The sequence below is a fragment of the Pseudophryne corroboree genome, chromosome 7, assembly GCF_028390025.1.
Source record: "Pseudophryne corroboree isolate aPseCor3 chromosome 7, aPseCor3.hap2, whole genome shotgun sequence".
Taxonomy (NCBI): domain Eukaryota; kingdom Metazoa; phylum Chordata; class Amphibia; order Anura; family Myobatrachidae; genus Pseudophryne; species Pseudophryne corroboree.
Window position 1 is genome coordinate 379,990,055 of NC_086450.1, and position 22,207 is coordinate 380,012,261.

Sequence of the window (22,207 nt, forward strand, 5' to 3'; positions counted from 1 at the left end):
AGAAATCTGTAATGTGCAGCCTCCAAGCTGTAATGGATAGCAGCGGCCACTGCATTAGCAGGCCATTCATTTCTGCTGCCAAATGAATCTGGCACTTAAATATTTAAGGGCACCTCTGCACACTTCGCATTACTCTGGGACACCGTCCCCTATATTTATAACAGGCATTTAGTGTCTACATCACATTTCAACACTAAATAGCTGGCCTCATTTGTCCATTGCACACTAGACTGGTTAACTGGTAGCTAATCAATCTCAAGTCAATACCATTGAGGTAGTGGAAAGTTTATTTACAATGGAGTTACACTGAAAGTATGGAGAGAATGGAGCCAAAACATGCAGACTCGCAGGAGGTGGGAAGGGGCACAGAGTAGACTAACTGCAGATACAAATTTTTCTGAAAAACCTGAGGATTAAGGGAATGTCATATAAAAATGTGTACTACCGATTTACTGTCAACTACTCTACAGTTAACAAACCCTTTATAAAATAAAAGGACATCACACTTTATGTACATTTTCAAAGTAAAAAAAACTTCTAAGATTCAAAACAATTTCCAGGAAAAATAAAAATTAAGCACGTTCCCCACGGATTCTTCTTGCTAGCTGGATGTCCTTGGGCATAATTGTTACTCTCTTGGCATGAATAGCACACAGATTGGTGTCTTCAAAGAGACCCACCAGGTATGCCTCACTTGCTTCCTAAGAGTTAAAGAGAAATGGTGTTAATACATGCAGCCACAGTCCCTACCCACTACAGCAGTCTTCCATGTATAAGAGCGCTGCCTCACCTGCAGAGCACCAATAGCAGCACTCTGGAACCGCAAGTCAGTTTTAAAGTCCTGAGCGATTTCCCTCACTAGACGCTGGAAGGGAAGCTTGCGGATCAGGAGCTCAGTGGACTTCTGGTATCTCCTGATTTCTCTCAGCGCCACAGTACCAGGCCTGGGAAAAGGAGGTAGAGAATGACAGAAACAACTCGTTTCCTGCATGTAAATTTAAACTAGAAGCACAATGTATGCAGATTACTATGCAATACATGTAATGATTGGTACACTACATAAACATTAGATCACTGCACAAGTGCTCATTCAGACAAGCCCAACCCAGCATAGCAACAGCAACAAGTTCCCACCTTTGCCAGACATGTTTAAACTAGTCTCAAACATTTAAATTCTACAGGTTTTGGGGCAGCTGAATGGGTATCAAAGCTTGTCATAGCACATGGCAATTTGTGCCCTACAAAAAGGAACAATTATTAAAGTTTTAAGAGAACACTTCTGTAAGCACACTCAATCCTAAACACTGGCTCCCAGGGTAGTGATACATTGCATTGCCATGATCTGTCTATACTGTCAGGGGGATCAATTCAATAGTGACTAAGTGCAGCAGTGCACATAAGTATGACAGACCAACAATTGGAATTATCCTACACTTTTAAAGGGGTGTAAGAAAACATGAAAGAGGAGGGAGAAATAACCCCAGCACCTTGTGAAGTGCACCTGAATCTTCTATTAAAACGCCACATCTAAACCACCAGAAACACAAAATGCAAAGCCCAGTGACATTTATTTGTGCAGTCTACAGTGATAATCAGAGTATGTATTATTTACATGGTGAACATCATGGGAATAAATCCTAAACACAATTCCGAGGTCAACACTGTGCAGGCAAATGCACGGACCACACGTGGATGCCAGCAGCTGCATTCCCCCTCACTCATTTTACCTCCCTAGTAGGTGTGCAGGAAGTCTGTTGTAATCCTTCTATAAATACTAGACTGTGCGCATTGCACCAGACCTTGTAATGTCACCTAGCTTAAACTGAATTAGCCCCTACATTTTGGTACTTTGTTATATCAGTTCTCAGTCAAGAGGATCTAGTTGTCAGTAACTGCAGGTATGAGCATAGTTACCTGTATCTGTGAGGCTTTTTCACACCCCCGGTGGAGGGGGCACTCTTCCTGGCTGCCTTAGTGGCCAGCTGCTTCCTAGGAGCCTTTCCTCCAGTGGATTTACGGGCAGTCTGCTTTGTACGGGCCATTGCTCAGCAATATATCCTGGGAAACAAAGTGAAAGTTGCAGAGTGATCAGCAGCGAACACTGGTGTACAAGTCAGGTAGAAGGCGCTGCGGCAGAGCAGTACAGCAGGCCCATCACTGGGAGCTCCCAGCACAGGTGTCTTAGCACGACAGCCCCTAGCGGCCGCGCTGCGGCACTGCAGCTCCCAGGACACCCGCCATGATGTGATGTGTAACATGGAGCTCATCACAGAGCCCGATAATAACACCACAGCCGGCAATGGGCACCAACACTCAATTCCTCACCCCACCGAGTATCCATCGCCACACCACGGCCCTGATCGGGGATCCCACCACCACAGCCATCCTAGAGCCGACAGCGGCAGAAGCGCGCGGTCCCTCCATGTCCGCGAGGACGACAGCAGCGGCGAACGGGGACCTGACCCTGGGGAAGGGGTGGGAGGAAGGGGGGGATGTTTGCCGGGAAAGCAAACATCGTCGGGCCTGTAGTTACTATTATTGGCACCACCATGTGCAAGTTACCGGGGCACCAGCCGCCATCACAGGGCGGCTTCTCCTCACGTACCCGCTCTCCCTCCCCCACCGACCAGACAATATGGCGCCCAGCGAGCTCCGGGAACACGGGGGGAGGGGTGACCTAACCGCCTGACCCCGCACTCGGGACACAGCCGACGTAGGCCGATACCGGATCTTCAGCCGCCACTTACGCCACCAACACGGGGGCCGGACAACACTTACCGGAGATTTCCGGTAATGCACCGGAACTGCCCCGGTAACGACACTCCGGGGGCCATCGGTTTGCCTTCAGCAACGTCTACAGTACCTACCCAGCAGCCGTAATACGCAACCGGATGAAAGCTCCAGTGAGCAGGCCGACAATACTTACCGACAGCAGGTCACGTACAACGAAACGACTCACTCCGAGAGCGGCGGCAAAATAACGTCCGTCTGCGCGCGCCACCCCGCCTATATATACACCGCCCGTGCCACGCCCCCAGCTGACGCTGCGTCTTTGTTTCCCAGTCAGCGGGCAGCCATTGGCTGGTGGGGAGCGGGGATGGCGGTGATTGGTGAGTCGCGGGAGTACAGGCAAACAAGCCCCCAGCTCCGCCCCCGTGCCTCCCCAGCCCAGACCACAACAGCAGCAGTACAATGCGAAGTAGCATAACAACAGTCTATGCAGTCGTGTGCCTGCAGCCTTACACGAGGGCAGTAGTATGCGTGCATGGGGAAGGCGCAGCTAGGGGAAATACCTCGCAGTAGCATGCATATATGGGGATTACACCTCTTAGGGTACAGGGAAGGTGCAGCTACCAACAACTGCCAGTAGTGTACCTACATGGGGAATGCACCTCTCAGGGTGCAGGGAAGGTGCAGCTAGGGGTAACACCTGGCAGTAATTAGCCTACATGAGGAATGCACCTCTCGGGGTGCAGGGAAGGTAACCCCTGGCAGTAATATGCATACACGACAAATGCACCTCTCAGGGTGCAGAGAAGGTGCAGCTAGGCATAACACCTGGCAGTAATGTGCATACATGGGGATTGCACCTCTCAGCGTGCATACATGGGGATTGCACCTCTCAGCTAGGTGTAACAACTGGCAGTAATGTGCATACGATACATGGGAAATGCACCCATCACAGTGCAGTAAGGTATAACACCTGGCATAATGTGTGTACACATGGGGAATGCACCCATTAGGACGCAGGGAAGCCGCAGCTAGACGTAACACCTGGTAGTAATGTGCATACAGGGGGAATGCACCTCTCAGGGTGCAGGGAAGGCACATATATGCCTCATTAGGAGTTGCAGCCCTTTATTGAAATATATAGGGAAGGCACACTTAAAATTTAGTAGTCTTTATAAGCTAGATCAGAGATTTTCAACCTTTCACAACTCGCAGCACACTGAACAAAATTTAAATATTGCCAAGGCACATTCAGATATAATGGTGATGCACGGTGCAGTTGCGTGTCCTAGGATGTCATGTCGCAGCTTCTTCATAGGTAACGCCTGACCCACATCTGAGAAAGCCAGGAGAGCCCAACACTGCCCGGGCCCCAAATTAGAACTGGCTCTGCAATCACTAAACCCACCAATATTGACAGTTCCAGGGCCTCAGTAGCTGCAAAACACTGATTAGCCTGGCTGTGCTTCCATGGCGCACACCTGGAGACTGCTCAGGGCACACTAGTGTGCCCCGGCACAGTGGTTGAAAAACACTGAGCTAGATGCTAGAGGAAGTAAGTGTGAGAGCTCATCCACCCACAAACATTTTCTTGAGTCACAGTACAAATGAACTACAACTTGAAATAAAGCAGTGGACTCCAACCTTAATTGGGATGTGAGCTACTTTTGAAAATAAAACCTCTGAAAGAGGTAACCCTCCCCCCAATGCACACGTTCCTGCGAAAATGAGTGTGGCCTCACAAAAGTGGGTGTGGCCTCACAACTACAAGTATTACCCCCCCCCACGTAGTGCCAGATACACAAATAATGCCCCTCAGCAGTGCCAGATACACAAATAATGCCCCTCAGCAGTGCCAGATACACAAATAATGCCCCCACCAGTGCCAGATACAATAACCCCCACAGTGCCAGATACAATGTCCCCCGCAGTGCCAGATACCGTGCCCCACACAGTGCTCACCGCTGCTGGCTTCTTCTACAGCCGCGGTGCTGCTCCTCCTGTATGAGGAACGGAAGGGGAGGACAGCGCAGCGTGCGCCTCTCCTGGGAAGTCCGGACACCGGAGAGCAGCTGCGGTGAGGGTGGAAGAGTCTCCGGCGGCGGGTATTTGATATGTTGCGCCGGTAAGTGAGCCAATCAAAGCTCGCAGTCCGGCAGCCAATCAGGTGCCGCCGCTGCCAGTCCGCGAGCTCTGATTGGCTGACGGACGGCACCATATTAAAAATGAAGGGAGGAGTGCCAGTGACTTGCCAAGCCCGTGCGCTCTGCGAGCTACCGAAAATACTAAGGCGAGCTACCGGTTGCTCGCAAACTACAGGTTTGCAATCACTGAAATAAAGGTTCTGTAAACCCTGTTCATCTGGGAGAAGCGATTCAACTTTCTGGGCCAGCTTCTTCCATGTAGGAATGGACATCGGAAGGCTGCTATCAAATGATGGCTGGTCTTCCACCATCAAAACTTTTCATACGATAGTAATTAACCATTGCATCAAAACAATTCTCGCATTCACAAAGTAAAACGTTTGTGCATGCACAATAGTGGCCTTTCTCAATTTTAAACAACTGAATTCACTTCCACATCATTCCACAGCAGCTGCCATCAGAGAGCCACCATCAAATGGTAAAACACTACCATCACAAGAAAACCATCAAAGGTGTTATTCCAAGGAAATTCAATGTCCATCACTACTTCTATGCCGCACAGTGGGAAATAGCTCTTCCGAGAAGGAGTCTCCGAAATAATCAGTGAATGGAACCCTGGTGGCCATACTGACCGTCTTCCATCCTTCTGTACTGAATTTTTTTCTTACTAGTCCTGAAAACAAGAGGAAAGAATAATAATTGTTACCAGAAAATGTGCTAGTGCATTAGGACCTCACAATGCACAGAACATCCATCATCAGCCTATTAGGCTTCACCAAGAGTGCACAGCACTTCTCTCTTTCCAGAAACTGGCCCATAGTGTACCTTTAAACCCCATAGGCACATGCAAGAACTATACTATCTTATACCCCTTTGACACAGGAAATCCCGCATCCATACCATGTTATTGAACACGGTTTCAACCCTTGTCACAACAACTGCTGAGACCCCTTTCACACTGCACATTGGAACCGGATTATTCCCAGGTCGTCCCCATACACACTGAAACTGTGTTGCACCTTTGTCTGTCCTGCATGCCACACTCTTGAGGCAGATCTCGAGATAAACAGCCAATCAGCAGCTTTAAAACGTAACCCAGGTCAAATAACCCGGGTCATGCCTTACCTCACTGCAGCTTATACCCCTTTCACACCGCACAGATAACCCAGTATCGACCCGGCATATTGCCGAGTCGACACAGGTTGGCGTGCGGTGTGAAAGCTCCATAACCAAAATCCTGGGTCGCCTGACCAGGTACTTCAACCCGGGAATAAAGCAGTGTTATAACCGGTTTGAATATGGGTCAGCGGCAGCGTAAACGGGCTCCCGGGTCGATGTGACCCGGGACCCGTTCACTACAACAGGGAGAGGCGGTGCGGAGATGATCTCCGCCGCTATGGCAATCCGCCCGGCATATTGCCGGGTCGGGAAAGCCAGTAGTAGCGTCCAATGCCGGATCCCACCCAGGAAGGACCCGTTTACAACTCCCGGGTGGGATCCGGCATTGGCGATGTGAAAGGGGTATTATCTGTGTCCGTCCTGGGTTCAACCCTAGTCATGACCAGGGTCGAAGACTTGAGACCCACAACCCGGGTGGAGCCTTTCACACCAAGGCTGGACCGAGGTTGCCCCGGCACTATTCAAGGTCAGAGGCTCGGTGTGAAATATGATGAAAGCCAGAGAATACACTGATGAATTATGTGAAAACACCGAAGGGAATTTCTAGTTTAGAAATAAATACAGCTGACGTATGAATAGAGCTACTTGGCAAGTTCTGTTATTGCTATGGCATGGTTCCAGCATTCTCACAGCATTGTAATAAAGTATACTTGCTCCAAATCTGCACTCCTGGTGAATTCATTACAAGGAACAGAGTACATTGCTGTACTTGTATTCAGTCACAGATGTGTGTATAATGAAACAGAGAGGTGATACAGCAGTGGCAATCCTGGGGCCTTGTAGCCAGGGTTGGACTGGCCCACAGGGGTACAGGTGAAACCACCGGTGGGCCCCACTGCCTGGGATGCCCTCCTCCCTCCTCTAGTGATCAGGTTCCAGACTGTGTTCTTGAATCATACATTATACATACGTTAACTTATTCTGCACAGGACTATGATGTAGTCTCTACAGTGCATTGCCAATATTTATCTGGTACATTATTATGCACGCACTAGCAGTATTTATATATTTGTCAAGGGGCCCAGCCCATGCACTCACTAATGGTTAGGCAAACCAATGTAGCGGATGGCCACACCCCCTCTGGAGACTGACCACATCCCTAAACATGGGCCCTTACCACTGCATTCCCCGGGGGGCCCTTTCATGCCCCAGTCCGACACTGCTTATAGCCAAAGCTGAGTTCAAAGAAGGAATAAGAGTGACAGCCTCAGGAATGCTAAGTTGATACAATCAATATCTCAAGTAATCCTCAAGGGTCTGGTATCAGATAGTAGGATTTAAAAAAATATATAGTTTTTAATAATTAATAAATTAATAATAATAATAATAATAATAAATATTTCTCTTACGTCCTAGAGGATGCTGGGGTCCACATTAGTACCATGGGGTATAGATGGGTCCACTAGGAGCCATTGGCACTTTAAGAGTTTAATAGTGTGGGCTGGCTCCTCCCTCTATGCCCCTCCTACCAGACTCAGTTTATAAAATGTGCCCGGAGGAGCCGGTCACAGCTAGGGGAGTTCCATAGGAGGTTTCCTAGTTTTATTATTTTTCTTAGAGTTAGGCACTGGGAGGCTGCTGGCAACAGCCTCCCTGCTTCGTGGGACTTAGGGGGGGAGTAGTGTCCAACCCTGAGAGGTTAATGGCCACTATCTCCGCTGACAGGACACTGAGCTCCTGTGGGTGATGATCGTTAGCCACCCCAGGTGACCGCTCACTCCCGCAGCATGCCGCCACCCCCACCAGAGCCAGAAGATTCCTGTGGCGAGTGAGTCACCGGCCCTCACAGCAAGCGGGGAGCCGGTGTGAAGATGGCGGCAACAGGGTGGGAGCGCAGTACTAACTGCACTCCGGAGGCTCAGTGGTACACAGTGCAGCGCTTTGAGGGGCGCCCTGAGCCAGCGCCTATACCCTACTCTGGTCACCAAGGCTGTCAGGGACCTCAGTAATGCTGCCAGCACATTTCCTCAGGCCAGTATAAAGAAGTGAAGAGCGGGAAGCAGCGCCATGTTCAGGGGCGGAGCTTCTCCTCAGAGCGGATCCAGCAGTGTTCAGCGCCATTTTCCTGCCTGCAGATCCAGTACAGAGATGCTGACAGGGAAGACTGTCCCTCCAAGCAACTCCAGCTATCCTGTGCGGTACCAGGGGGTTGTAGAAAGTAGGGGAGACTGTAAAATTACTGTGTAATCTATTAAGGTACACAGTCAGCACCAGGTAGTTGTATATATATACCTTTGGAAGCGCTGTGTGTGTGCTGGCTCCAAGCTCTGTGTTTCTCTGTGGCATAATTGGGGGGAAACTGTGTCTGACATTTTCCTGTGTGTGTGTGGGGGTGTTTGTTTCTCACATAACCATGTCTAGGGACTCTGTGTCTTATGCTGCAGAGGGCATTTCCTATCAGGAGGAATCCATTCTATGTACACAGGAATGTAATGTTTTGTCTCAGATACCTATTACTGAGCCTGAGTGGTTGACCTCTATTAATGGAATGATCTCTCAGATCTCTACTAGGGTAGCTCATACTGAGACTGAAACTCAGGTATTAAAGAAGTCTATGGCAGTTTGGTCAGGTTCTGTCCCTATTCCTTAAAAAAAACCATGCACTTGCCCAGATTATGCAAGATGACACGGATAGCGACGCTGACACGGCTGACGGTGATGTGCTGCAGGGGGAGGCATCCCTGGCTAACAGGGTGCAGCTCATGATTGAGGCTATTAGAGATGTGTTAAGCATTTCTGACACAACACCTGAGCAGGTTGAGGAGGCCTACTTCACAGATACTACAAAAGCCTCGCTAACCTTCCCTGCGTCTAAAGAATTAAACGCTTTATTTGAAAAATCCTGGGAGAACCCAGAGAAAAAAATTCCAGATCCCCAAAAGGGTTTTGGTTGCCTTTCCTTTCCCTGAGGAGAATAGAAAGAAATGGGAAAACCCACACATAGTTGACGCGTCTGTTTCCAGACTGTCAAAGAAGGTGGTTTTACCTGTCCCTGGTTTGTTAAGCTGGTTGATCATAAAATTGACACTACGCTCAAATCCATTTACACTGCTTCAGGGGTGGCATTGAGGCCCACTATTGCCTGTGCATGGATTTCTAAAGCTATAGTAAAGTGGTCAGGCACGTTACTAGAGGATTTAGATTCAATGGATAGAAGTGACATTGAATTATTTTTACGTAACATAGAGGATTCTGCGGGGTTCATGGTGGAATCCATGAAGGACCTGGGTACACTGGCTGCAAGGGTATCTTACATGTCCGTGTCAGCTTGCAGGGGTCTCTGGCTATGCCAATGGTCTGCAGACGTGGAATCCAGGAGAAGTGTGGAGAACCTACCCTACACAGGTCAGGCTCTATTTGGGGAAGCATGGCAACCGCGGGTAAGTCACCTTTTCTTTCCTCAGCTATGCCTTCTATGAAGAAACCCTTTTCTTCATCTGCATCGCAGTCCTTTCGGACCGCTAAGACAAAAAAGTCAAAACCTCTTATCACCTTCTCTAGAGGTGGACGTGCATAATCCAAAAAGCCTGCAACGGCAGGCTCTCAGGACTAGAAACCGGCTTCTGATTCCTCAAAATCCTCAGCATGACGGTGGACCGCACAGCCTGGAGAACGGGCTGGTGGGTGTGAGGCTCAGACATTTCAGCCACGTCTGGGTGTCATCCGGCCTGAATCCCTGGGTACAGGATATTGTGTCCAAGGGGTACAGACTGGAGTTTCAAGAACTTCCACCGCACCATTCTTCAAATCAGGCTTGCCAGTTTTGCTGGCAGACAAGGCTATCCTACAGGAAGCCATAAAAAAATTGGAAAAGTAACAGGTTATTGTTCCCGTTCCACCTCATATACAAACCAAAGGGTATTATTCAAACCTTTTCGTGGTACCGAAACAGGATGGTTCGATCAGACCGAATTTGAACTTGAAATCGTTAAACCCTTATCTGAGGGAGTTCAAATTCAAAATGGAGTCTCTGAGAGCGGTGATCTCAGGTCTGGAGGAGGGAGAGTTTCTAGTATCCCTGTATATCTAGGATGCGTACCTACACATTCCGATTTGGCCGCCACACCAGGCTTATCTCAGATTTTCGATGCTGGACTGTCACTATCTGTTCCAGGCGCTGCCATTTGGCCTCTCCACAGCACCGAGGGTGTTCACCAAGGTGATGGCAGAGATGATGGTTCTCCTCCGCAGACAGGGGGCGAACATAATTCCATATCTGGATGATCTGCTGATAAAGGCATCGTCCAAGGAGAAGTTGTTACAGTCCATTGCTCTCACGACTCATCTACTCAGGGAGCACAATTGGATCCTGAACCTTCCGAAGTCACATTTGGAGCCAACAAGGAGATTGTTGTTCCTGGGAATGATCCTCAACACAGAGGTGCAGAGGGTGTTTCTACTGGAGGAAAAAGCGTTAGTGATTCAAACAATGGTCCGGGAAGTCCTGAAACTAGCCCGGGTATCGGTTCATCAGTGCATTTGCCTTCTGGGCAAGATGGTTGCCTCTTACGAGGCTCTACAGTATGGAAGATTTCATGCTCAGTCATTCCAACTGGATCTCCTAGACAAGTGGTCGGGATCTCACCTACATATGCACCAGGGGGATACGTCTGTCGCTGAAGGCAAGGATTTCACACCTAGGCAACGAGCTTGTGGGGTGGGGTGGATAGTTGCATTGTCAACAGTTATAGAGATATCAGGTTGGTAACTACTCTTAGCTGGTGGGAAAATAATTAATTCGGTTTTGGAAATGTTGAGTTTGAGGTGGCGAGATGACATCCAAGATGAAATGGCAGACAGGCATCCAGTGACACGAGCCAATACTGGTGGTGACAAATCTCGGTCTTTGTTACTAGTGGTTGCAAGTACGAATCAACCACTGCAGATCAGTGGCGTGCGGTGAGGCACTGGCTGGGGAGGCACTGAGATTTTATACAGTATATAGAGAGAGAGAGAGAGTTGTGTGGTGTGCGGCACTCCCAGCATCTATCTGTGCCCTGTTCTGTGCTTTCATTTGTGCTCTATCTGTGCCCTCTTCTGCCTCTATCTGTAACCACCTACTGTCTCTCCCTGCCTCTATCTATAAACCCTATTACCTTTCTGTACCTCTGTCAATAGCCCCCTCCCTCTGTGCACCCTTCTGCTTCTCTCACCGCGTGCCTTTGAAATCACTGTATTGCTTACCTGCTCCAGTAGTACAGAAGCGGGCAGCCATGGCCTCTTCATGGTCTCCTCCTCCACAGACACTGTGGGCTGGGGATGGATTTCATGCAGTGAAGCGGGACCATTAATTAAGAGACAAAAATTTCCCAAATGACAGAGGGGAAGGGACCAATCCGCCACTGCATCCCCCAGTTCCCTGGCATCGCTGAAGGGCTGGGAGTCGGAGGACACACAGCTGCATCCAGGCAAAGCGGGCGGCTACGGCAATGTAGGCACTGTTGGTCCATAGCAGCGCCCCCCCCCCCCTCGGTCTGGATCTCTAGGCGGCCGCGTACACCGTGTATCCGACAGGCTGGGCCTGGCTTCAACATTTACTAATGCCGGGTCCCGCTGTCTCTTCACCACGCCGCGCTACTGTAGTGACAGCTCCACAGTAGCACCGGGTCCCGCCACCGCTTCATCCCGCCATGTATGAGTGATTGGACCAGCAGATCCAGCACTGGATCCGCTGTCCAATCACATCTGCCTCGCTGACAGGGGCGGGTTTCCCCTGTCAACGAGGCACTTGTATAAGTGCCGCTTTCCCCTCTGGTTTTTAATGGGCTTTTACAGCCCAGTGCTTGGCCCCGCCCCCCTGCTTTAACCTGTTCCTATTGTTAACAGGGGACACTGCTATCAGTGCCTCCCAAACTACTTTACAGCATTAAAATGGTTAGGATAATAAGAAAATAGGATTTTATTAATACCTACCGGTAAATCCTTTTCTCTTAGTCCGTAGAAGATGCTGGGGATGCTTCAAGAACCATGGGGTATAGACGGGATCCGCAGGAGACATGGGCACTTTAAGACTTTAAAAGGGGTGTGAATTGGCTCCTCCCTCTATGCCCCTCCTCCAGACTCCAGTTATAGGAACTGTGCCCAGGGAGACGGACATTTCGAGGAAAAGGATTTATTTAATTTTTAAAATTAAGGTGAGATACATACAAGCTCACACCTTAAACACGCCGTACAACATGGCATTCAACAACAACGCATGCAACGGCATGACTAACATCAGCCACAGACTAAAAAAAGGGGGAATCCAAAGACGGATGTGGGCGCTGATTAATCCAAAGGTTGGAAAAATATATTAATATTTTTTTTTATATTTTATATAATTTTCTGAAAAATACCAATCACCCTTCTGGCTGCCCACAATGGTAGACCTGGGTATCCACCGTACTATACAAAAGGAGAAAAAAAGTGATGTGGGCGCTCGGAGGGGATAGTAGTACAGCGGCTGCTGGTTTTATAAATATATAAATTTGTTTATTGGTAAAATAATAATTCTAACAAATAGACACTGAATGGCTGAATGCCTTTACATTACATATACACAATTAAATGAAAAATAAAAAGTAAAACATATGAATAAAAATTAAGGACTGTGTCCTAGGCCTCAGAACTTGCTAGTAATTGAACACCAAGCCTATTGTATGTTAGTTTTCTTGCATGCATAAGCCAGCTGTTAATGGCTACAAAGGGTTAGTGCATATTGAGCTCAAATTGCAAATTGAGAAGAAAAGGCTGGTTAGTACTTGATGTAGCCTGTTAATACTTCACCAGTAAGAGCTGATATGCGGAGTGTTCGGTGATGTGGCTAGATATCATGTGAGCCAAATCCACGTCTGTCTCATGTCCATATAGCTTGCTTGGTCCACTGGCTGGCTTAGTACCTCTGATGAAACTGCCCACTTTGGAGGCGGAGAAACGCGTCAGTTGACCTATACGACTGTGGAACGCAGGTGGAGCGCAGCCAGAAGCCGGAAGCCCCGAACCCGGAAGCCGCGGAACGCGGCATCACAGCGTCCCCTGCTACCCAGGACTTGCACGTTGGACTCCCTGTCTCTGTCCCTACTCTGGCCCAGTGCTAGCTGACAGCACACTGCACCACCAACAACAGGCTCTGCCAAAGAGAACCGCCGCTGAGCGGTCGGCCACTAAGCCATCCAGTGGACCAAGCAAGCTATATGGACATGAGACAGACGTGGATTTGGCTCACATGATATCTAGCCACATCACCGAACACTCCGCATATCAGCTCTTACTGGTGAAGTATTAACAGGCTACATCAAGTACTAACCAGCCTTTTCTTCTCAATTTGCAATTTGAGCTCAATATGCACTAACCCTTTGTAGCCATTAACAGCTGGCTTATGCATTCAAGAAAACTAACATACAATAGGCTTGGTGTTCAATTACTAGCAAGTTCTGAGGCCTAGGACACAGTCCTTCATTTTTATTCATATGTTTTACTTTTTACTTTTCATTTAATTGTGTATATGTAATGTAAAGGCATTCAGCCATTCAGTGTCTATTTGTTAGAATTATTATTTTACCAATAAACAAATTTATATATTTATAAAACCAGCAGCCGTTGTACTACTATCCCCTCCGAGCGCCCACATCACTTTTTTTCTCAGCTACAGACTGACTGAACTCAACACAACATGTGTGTAACCATAACCAATAACTGCAGATACAGCCCGCACTGGGACGGGCGCCCAGCATCCTCTACGGACTGAGAGAAAAGGATTTACTGGTAGGTATTAAAATCCTATTTTCTCATACGTCCTAGAGGATGCTGGGGATGCTTCAAGAACCATGGGGTTTATACCAAAGCTCTAGAATGGGCGGGAGAGTGCGGATGACTCTGCAGCACCGATTGACCAAACAAGAAGTCCTCCTCAGCCAGGGTATCAAACTTGTACAACTTTGCAAAGGTGTTTGATCCCGACCAAGTAGCAGCTCGGCAGCCGCCCAGGATGAGCCCACCTTTCTGGTAGAATGGGCCTTCACCGATTTCGGTAACGGCAATCCCGCTGTAGAATGAGTATGCTGAATCGTATTACAGATCCAGCGTGCAATAGTCTGCTTGGAAGCAGGAGCCCCAATCTTGTTGGGAGCCCACAGGACAAACAGAGCCTCTGTTTTCCTAATCTGAGCCGTTCTGGTGACATAGATTTTCAAAGCTCTGACCACATCGAGAGACTTAGATTCCGCTAAGGCGTCAGTAGCCACTGGCACCACAATAGGCTGGTTTACGTGAAACAATTAAACCACTTTTGGCAGAAATTGCTGACGAGTTCTCAACTCCGCTCTATCTGCATGGAAGATTAAATAGGGGCTTTTGTGAGACAAAGCCGCCAATTCAGACACCCGCCTTGCGGCTGCCAAGGCCAACAGCATGACTACTTTCCAAGTAAGGAATTTCAACTCAACCTTACATAGAGGTTCAAACCAATGAGATTGCAAGAACTGCAACACCACATTAAGATCCCATGGTGCCACTGGGGGCACAAATGGAGGTTGGATGTGCAGCACGCCTTTCACGAAGGTCTGAACTTCTGGAAGGAAGGCCAATTCTTTCTGAAAGAAAATTGATAAGGCCGAAATTTGAACTTTAATGGAGCCTAACTTTAGGCCCGCATCCACACCTGCTTGCAAAAAATGGAGCAAACGCCTCCGCTGAAATTCTTCCGTAGGAGCCTTCTTGGATTCACACCAAGACACATAATTTCTCCAAATATGGTGGTAATGCTTCGCCGTTACTGCTTTTCTAGCCTGAAGTAGTACGGGAATGACTTCACTGGGAATACCCTTTCGGGCTAGGATTTGGCGTTCAACCGCAATGCCGTCAAACGCAGCCGTGGTAAGTCTTGATACACGCATGGTCCTTGCTGTAACAGGTCCTCTCGTAGAGGAAGAGGCCAGGGATCTTCTATGAGTAATTCTTGAAGATCTGGATACCAGGCCCTCCTTGGCCAGTCTGGAACAATGAGTATCACCTGAACCCTTGTTCTTCTTATGATCTTTATCACCTTTGGAATGAGTGGAAGTGGAGGGAACACATAGACCGACTGAAACACCCACGGTGTCACCAGGGCATCCACCGCTATTGCTTGAGGGTCCCTCGACCTGGAACAATATCTCTGAAGTTTCTTGTTGAGGCGAGACGCCATCATGTCTATTTGAGGAATTCCCCAACGACTTGTCACTTCTGCAAAGACCTCTTGATGAAGACCCCACTCTCCTGGATGGAGATCGTGTCTGCTGAGGAAGTCTGCTTCCCAGTTGTCCACTCCTGGAATGAAAACTGCTGACAGAGCGCTTGCATGTTTCTCCGCCCAGCGAAGAACTTTTGTGGCCTCCGCCATCGCCGCTCTGCTCTTTTTTCCGCCCTGGCGGTTTATGTACGCCACTGCTGTTATGTTGTCTGACTGAATCAAGACGGGCAGACCGCGAATAAGATGTTCCGCTTGCAGAAGGCTGTTGTAAATGGCCCTTAATTACAGAATGTTTATGTGCAGACAAGCTTTCTGGCTTGACCATTTTCCCTGGAAATTTTTTTCCCTGTGTGACTGCTCCCCAGCCTCGGAGACTTGCATCTGTGGTCACCAGGATCCAATCCTGAATCCCGAACCTGCGTCCCTCTAGGAGGTGAGAACTGTGCAGCCACCACAGGAGAGAGATTCTGGTCCTAGAAGATAGGATTATTTTCCGGTGCATGTGTAGGTGAGACCCGGACCACTTGTCCAACAGGTCCCACTGAAACACTCTGGCATGGAACCTGACAAACTGAATGGCCTCGTAAGCCGCCACCATCTTCCCCAGCAACTGAGTACATTGAAGAATCGACACTCTTGCCGGTTTCAGAATCTGTTTTACCATGTTCTGTATGTCCAGAGCCTTTTCCACTGGAAGAAAAACTCTCTGTAATTCTGTATCCAGAATCATACCCAAGAATGACAGCCGTGTTGTCGGAACCCACTGTGATTTTGGCAAGTTTAGGAGCCAACCATGTTGTTGCAGAATTGTCAGGGAGAGCGTAACGTTTTTCAGTAATTGCTCCTTGGATCTCGCCTTTATCAGGAGATCGTCCAAGTACGGGATAATTGTGATTCCCTGCTTGCGCAGGAGAACCATCATTTCCACCATAACCTTGGTGAAAATCTTCGGAGCCGTGGACAGACCAAACGGCAACGTCTGAAATTGGTATTGACAATCCTGAACAGCAAACCTCAGATAAGCCTGATGTGGAGGATATATGGGGACGTGTAAGTAGGCATCCTTTATGTCGACCGACACCATAAAATTCCCCTCCTCCAGACTAGAGATCACTGCTCGGAGAGATTCCATCTTGAATTTTTTTTTTTTTTTAACATTTCTTTCTTTATTGAAGCATTTCTTTAGATAAAGTAACAATAAGCACAGTGACATTGTGGGTGACAATCAAAGAAAAGAAGAACAAAACAAAAAAGATATAACGTAGCAGTCACAAAATGTAGTACATGGCGCAAGGAGGAACATAGATACGAGCAGTTTGCACAATATTAGAAGGTACCAAGCAACATCTGTAAATACTCCATATACCTACAGAGAGACAGGAACACGTCACAGCCCCTAATCAGCGCTATCAAACGCGATGGGAGGGTCTCTAAGGAAAATCCTGGTTTCATACCAAAGTGTGTTGCGAAAACACAGACTAATGGCCTCTTTAGTATGAGTAGGAAGTGTTTCAATAAAACTTTCCCATGTTGCAAAAAAAGATTCTGTGCGAGATTCTTTTTGGAGTGAGGCCTCCAGCCAATCCATATGACAAATGAAAAATAGTTTGTCCCTAAACATTTCCAGTGTCGGAGCAGAGCTATGGACCCACATTTGCAAGATAGCTTTCCTAGCTGCCGAAGAGATTGCCAGCAACAATTTTTTGACAGGTTTGGAAACTCTGATACCAGGGGGTGTGATACCAAATATGGCCCATTCCGGTGTAAGGGGAATGTAATTCACTAAATGCTGGGAGGCAAAGCGCCATACTACTAACCAGAACCTTCTTAGAAGTGGACAGGCCCAGAAACAGTGATACAGATCAGCCGAAGGGTGGCCACATTTGGGACAGGATGGGTCAGCTAATAGGCCTATCAAGAAACCCCTGTGGGGAGAAATATAAGATCTATGAAAGATGTTTAGGAACATTTCTGTGTATTTAGCAGCTGAGAACGTGGCTATTGAAAAATGTAACATGCGCAGTAACCCATCTACATCTAAGTTGGGAAAGTGTTCCAACCATTGGGCTATACCAGTTTTATATAAAGAATGGTCTAGTGTGGTATGGAATTGTTTATAGTAGAATGAGATAGCCCCTTTAGATTGTTCTGGTCGCATTAATATTTGGTCTAATTGGTTTCCCCAATCAGTTGTAGGTATTAATCTGGAAATTTTACTAACATAATGTTGGGCTTGAAAGAAAGCAAAGTTCTGGGGGCCAATACAAGGGTATTTAGATAAGGCCTCCGCATATGTTAATGGTTTATGGGATCTAGGATCAAGGAGCTGGCCTATGTTGCAAATTCCTAAAGATTTCCATTCCTTAAAAGGAGGAGCGGCCCCTCCATTTTGAAAACCCGGATTGCTTAGAAAAGGCAAATGAATAGATATATGTTTATGTAGTTTGTATTTATGTCTCAAAGACAGCCAAACTTTCCTCGTATTCATTAAGAGGGGATTGATCATTAAGTCAGAGGAAATCTCAGCGTCAGTCAGGTGTAAAAAAGCTACCAAGGACACATGCGGAATGAAATTTTGTTCGAGAAGCGAGTCAGCGTAGGTGTGGGTGCTAGACAACCAATCTTTGATATAACAAACATGGGAAGCATAACTAATTTGAATTTTTTTAAATAGACATTGAGGGAGTTTAGGTTCAGAATCGGTCTGACTGAGCCATCCGGCTTCGGGACCACGAACAGGCTCGAATAAAAGCCTTCCCCCTGTTGTGACTGGGGTACCGCGACTATGACTTGATTTTGACACAGCTTTAGTATTGCAGCGCATACTACCTCCCTTTCTGGAAGAGAAGCTGGCAAGGCCGATTTGAAAAATCGGTGAGGGGGCACGTCTTGAAACGCCAATTTGTACCCTTGGGCTACTATTTCTAATACCCAAGGATCCAGGGCCGAGCGAACCCAGACCTGACTGAAGAGTTTGAGACATGCCCCCACCGGTGCGGACTCCCGCAGAGGAGCCCCAGCATCATGTGGTGGATTTGGTAGAAGCCAGGGAGGGCTTCTGCTCTTGGGAACTTGCCACAGCCTGTGACCTTTTTCCCCTTCCTCTTCCTCTCATAGCAAGGAAGGAAGATCCTCGTCCTTTTTTTGTATTTATTGGGCCGAAAGGACTGCAGCTGATAGTGGGGCGTTTTCTTTTGTTGTGCAGGAACATAAGGTAGAAACGATGACTTACCCGCGGTAGCCGTAGATACCAGGTCAGCGAGGCCGTCACCAAACAAGACACCACCTTTAAATGGCAGAGACTCCATAGCCTTCTTAGAGTCAGCCCATTGATGAATCCACTATGCCCTCGTAGCCGAGACTGCCATGGCATTGGCCCTTGATCCCAAAAGGCCAATATCCCTTGCAGCTTCCTTTAGATAGGCTGCAGCGTCCCTGATATGACCCAGTGTCAAAAGAACGCTATCCCTGTCCAGGGAATCTATATCAGATTACAAGTTATCTGCCCACTTTTCAATACCGCTACTCACCCATGCCGATGCAAAGGCAGGCTTGAGCAGCATACCTGGGGGTAAATTTACTAAGGTGGGAGATTTTTAGAACTGGTGATGTTGCCCATAGCAACCAATCAGATTATATCTATTATCTGCTAGAAGCAGCTAGATAAATGGTAAGTAGAATCTGATTGGTTGCCATAGGCAACATCACCAGTTCTAAAAATCTCCCACCTTAGTAAATTTACCCCCTGTAGTGACATAAATGGATTTTAGTGTATTTTCCTGCTTACGATTAGCCCTTTAGGGCTGCCGTGTCAGAAGACGGAAGCGCCACCTTTTTGGACAGACGCGATAGAGCTTTGTCCACCGTGGGGATTGACTCCCACATTTCCCTGTCCCCAGAGGGGAACGGATATGGCACCGGAATTCTCTTGGGAACCTGTAACTTCTTGTCAGGATTTTCCCAAGCTTTTTGAAAAAGAGCGTTCAGTTCATGAGAGGGAGGAAACGTCACCTCAGGTTTCTTTCCCTTAAACATACAGACCCTAGTATCAGGAACAGCAGGGTCTTCTGTGATATGTAATACGTCTTTTATCGCCACAATCATGTACTGAATGCTCTTAGCCAGTTTAGGATTCAATCTGGCATCACTATAGTCGACACTGGAATCAGAGTCAGTGTCGGTATCTGTATCCGCTATCTGGGTAAATAAACGCTTCTGTGACCCCGAGGGGGTCTGAACTTGTGATAATGCATCCTTCATGGATTTTCTCCATATCTGGTTCTGAGACTCAGATTTATCTAATCTCTTATTCAATCGAGCCACATTTGCATTCAAAACACTTAAAACATTTACCCAATCAGCCGTCGGCGCTGCCGACACGGTCACTTCCACAGTCTTTTCTGTCCCCACTCCAGCCTCCTCCTGGGAAGAACACTCAGCCTCAGACATGTCGACACACGCGTACCGACACCCACAACCACACTGGAGCTATAGGGGACAGACCCACAGCGAAGCCTGTTAGAGAAACACAGAGGGAGTTCTGCCAGCTCCCAACCCAGCACCTATCCTGGTACTGAAAACGATTAAAATAATGCCTCAGACCTGTTAGTGCTTTTATACTTAATAAAACAGCACCAAATTACTGCCGCCCCCCCCCCCGTTTTGCACCCTGTTACTTGTACAGCAGTGTAGGAGGTCAGGACCAGTGTCTCTGCAGCTCTGTGAAGAGAAAATGGTGCTGATTAGAGCTGTGAGGGCTAAGCCACGCCCCCTTAATGGCGCGCTTCAGCCCCGCTATTTTTCAAATCTTTATACTGGCAGGGGTCTGGTTTTAGTGCCCAGTCACTGTAAGCCTCTTTTGCCAGTCTGTTTATTGAGGTTTCATGCTGACCAGAGCGCCCCCCCCTGCGCTCTGCACCCTGTAGTGCCGCTGTGTGTGTGGGAGCATGGCACGCAGCGCAGCCGCTGTGCGGTACCTCAGAAAGTCGTAACTGAAATTCTTCTACTCACCCGTCTTCTGACTTCTGGCTCTGCAAGGGGGGTGATGGCGCAGCTCCGGGAACGAGCATCTAGGCGTACCTAGTGATCAGACCCTCTGGAGCTAATGGTGTCCAGTAGCCTAAGAAGCAGTGCCTTGAAACTCACAGAAGTAGGTCTGCTTCTCTCCCCTCAGTCCCACGATGCAGGGAGCCTGTTGCCAGCAGGTCTCCCTGAAAATAATACACCTAACATAAAGTCTTTTTTCTGAGTAACTCTGGAGAGCTCCTTAGTGTGCATCCAGTCTCACTGGGCACAGAATCTAACTGGAATCTGGAGGAGGGGCATAGATGGAGGAGCCAGTTCACACCCCTTTTAAAGTCTTAAAGTGCCCATGTCTCCTGCGGATCCCGTCTATACCCCATAGTTCTTGAAGCATCCCCAGCATCCTCTAGGACGTATGAGAAATAAAGAATATGTGTCATAAGTATCTTCTTTATATTATTTTAATCATTAATGACAGGGGAGGCAGTGCCTCACCTGCCTCCCCTGACTGCATGTCCCTGCTGCAGATAGGTTAGAAGTAATGCTGTTGGTTCCAATAATTATGGGGCGGCCAGGAGATTGGGTTGTACTTTTGTGTATCTTTGGTAAGATATAGATTGTGGGGGTTGAGGGGTCATTGATGTTTATAAAATCAGACTCATCTTTGGAGATTACCTCTTTTTCAACAGCCCTTCTAATTAAGGGGGTTATTCCGAGATGATCGTAGCTGTGCTAAATTTAGCACAGCTACGATCATTCACACTGACGTGCGGGTGGACGCCCAGCACAGGGCTATCCCGCCCCGCATATCAGTGCCGCCTACCCCCCGCAGAAGTGCAAAGGCATCGCACAGCGGCGATGCCTTTGCACTTCAAGAGTAGCTCCCGGCCAGCGCAGCTTTAGCGTGCTGGCCGGGAGCTACTCATCGCTCCCCGGGCCCGCAGCGGCTGCGTGTGACGTCACGCAGCGGCAGTGGCCTGCCCCTCATTCGGTCCGGCCACGCCTGCGTTGGCCGGACCGCGCCCCCTCCGCCCAGCGACCGCCTCTGCCTGTCAATCAGGCAGAGGTGATCATAGCGGCCCGACGGACTTCGGCCGTCTGGCATGCGCAGTTCTGACCCGATCTCACTGCTGCGATAAACTGCAGCGTGCGATCGGGTCAAAATGACCCCCTAAATCCAGAAGGCCCTTAGTGATATTTTTGATTGGATCTCCCTTTGATTTTTTATAGGTTTCATGATCATTCAACTGTCTATTTATTTCTTTGATGTAATCATCTTTATTCATTAAAACGACCCCTCCCCCCTTATCAGCAGGTTTTATTATTAACTCTGTATTTGCTGTTAATGTAAAAAAGTAAAAAAGGCTTTCTAGAGCATTCATGGTCAACTAGCACCAGTTCATATACCCGTTTGTATTATTATTATTATTGTATTTATCTGGGAAACTGGTGTTTTTTCCTTTGGGTTATGTGAGCATGCCATTGATAATTTAACTGCCCAACCTAGAGTAAAAATATTGTTTTTCCCATAAAGTTCTTAATAGAAGCAGCTCCCAGCTAATATAGCAGGTCACGTAATTAACAGAAGAACGAGTAATACAGATTACTCAATTAAAGAATGCTTGTATAATTTAATAATTAGAGTATTCCGCCATTCAAAACACACTGGTAAATTACATATTTATAAATACAGGTTGAGTATCCCTTATCCAAATATTCCGAAATACGGAATATTCCGAAATACGGACTTTTTTGAGTGAGAGTGAGATAGTGAATCTTTGTTTTTTGATGGCTCAATGTACACAAACTTTGTTTAATACACAAAGTTATTAAAAATATTGTATTAAATGACCTTCAGGCTGTGTGTATAAGGTGTATATGAAACATAAATGAATTGTGTGAATGTAGACACACTTTGTTTAAT

At 47.7% G+C, this 22,207-nt stretch overlaps 1 protein-coding gene across 1 annotated transcript; it reads right to left on the bottom strand.

Annotated features, from left to right (window-relative positions):
* Positions 1–269: 269 nt before the first annotated feature.
* LOC134945347 (histone H3.3A) lies at positions 270–3,031 on the bottom strand. The gene is made up of 4 exons (XM_063934555.1): positions 2,927–3,031; positions 1,915–2,058; positions 791–944; positions 270–701 (listed from the first exon to the last, which is right to left on the bottom strand). Exons 2-4 carry the CDS (start codon positions 2,040–2,042, stop codon positions 573–575), a joined length of 411 nt encoding a protein of 136 aa, XP_063790625.1. The 5' UTR covers positions 2,043–2,058; positions 2,927–3,031; the 3' UTR covers positions 270–572.
* Between the last annotated feature and the right edge of the window lie 19,176 nt (positions 3,032–22,207).

Excerpts from the sequence above, each read along its gene's own strand:
- LOC134945347 (XM_063934555.1), bottom strand. The coding sequence starts at position 2,042 with ATGGCCCGTACAAAGCAGACTGCCCGTAAATCCACTGGAGGAAAGGCT. Across the intron at positions 945-1,914 it reads AAAAAGCCTCACAGATACAG|GCCTGGTACTGTGGCGCTGA; the intron begins GTAACTATGCTC and ends TCCTTTTCCCAG. Across the intron at positions 702-790 it reads CTGCTATTGGTGCTCTGCAG|GAAGCAAGTGAGGCATACCT; the intron begins GTGAGGCAGCGC and ends TTTAACTCTTAG.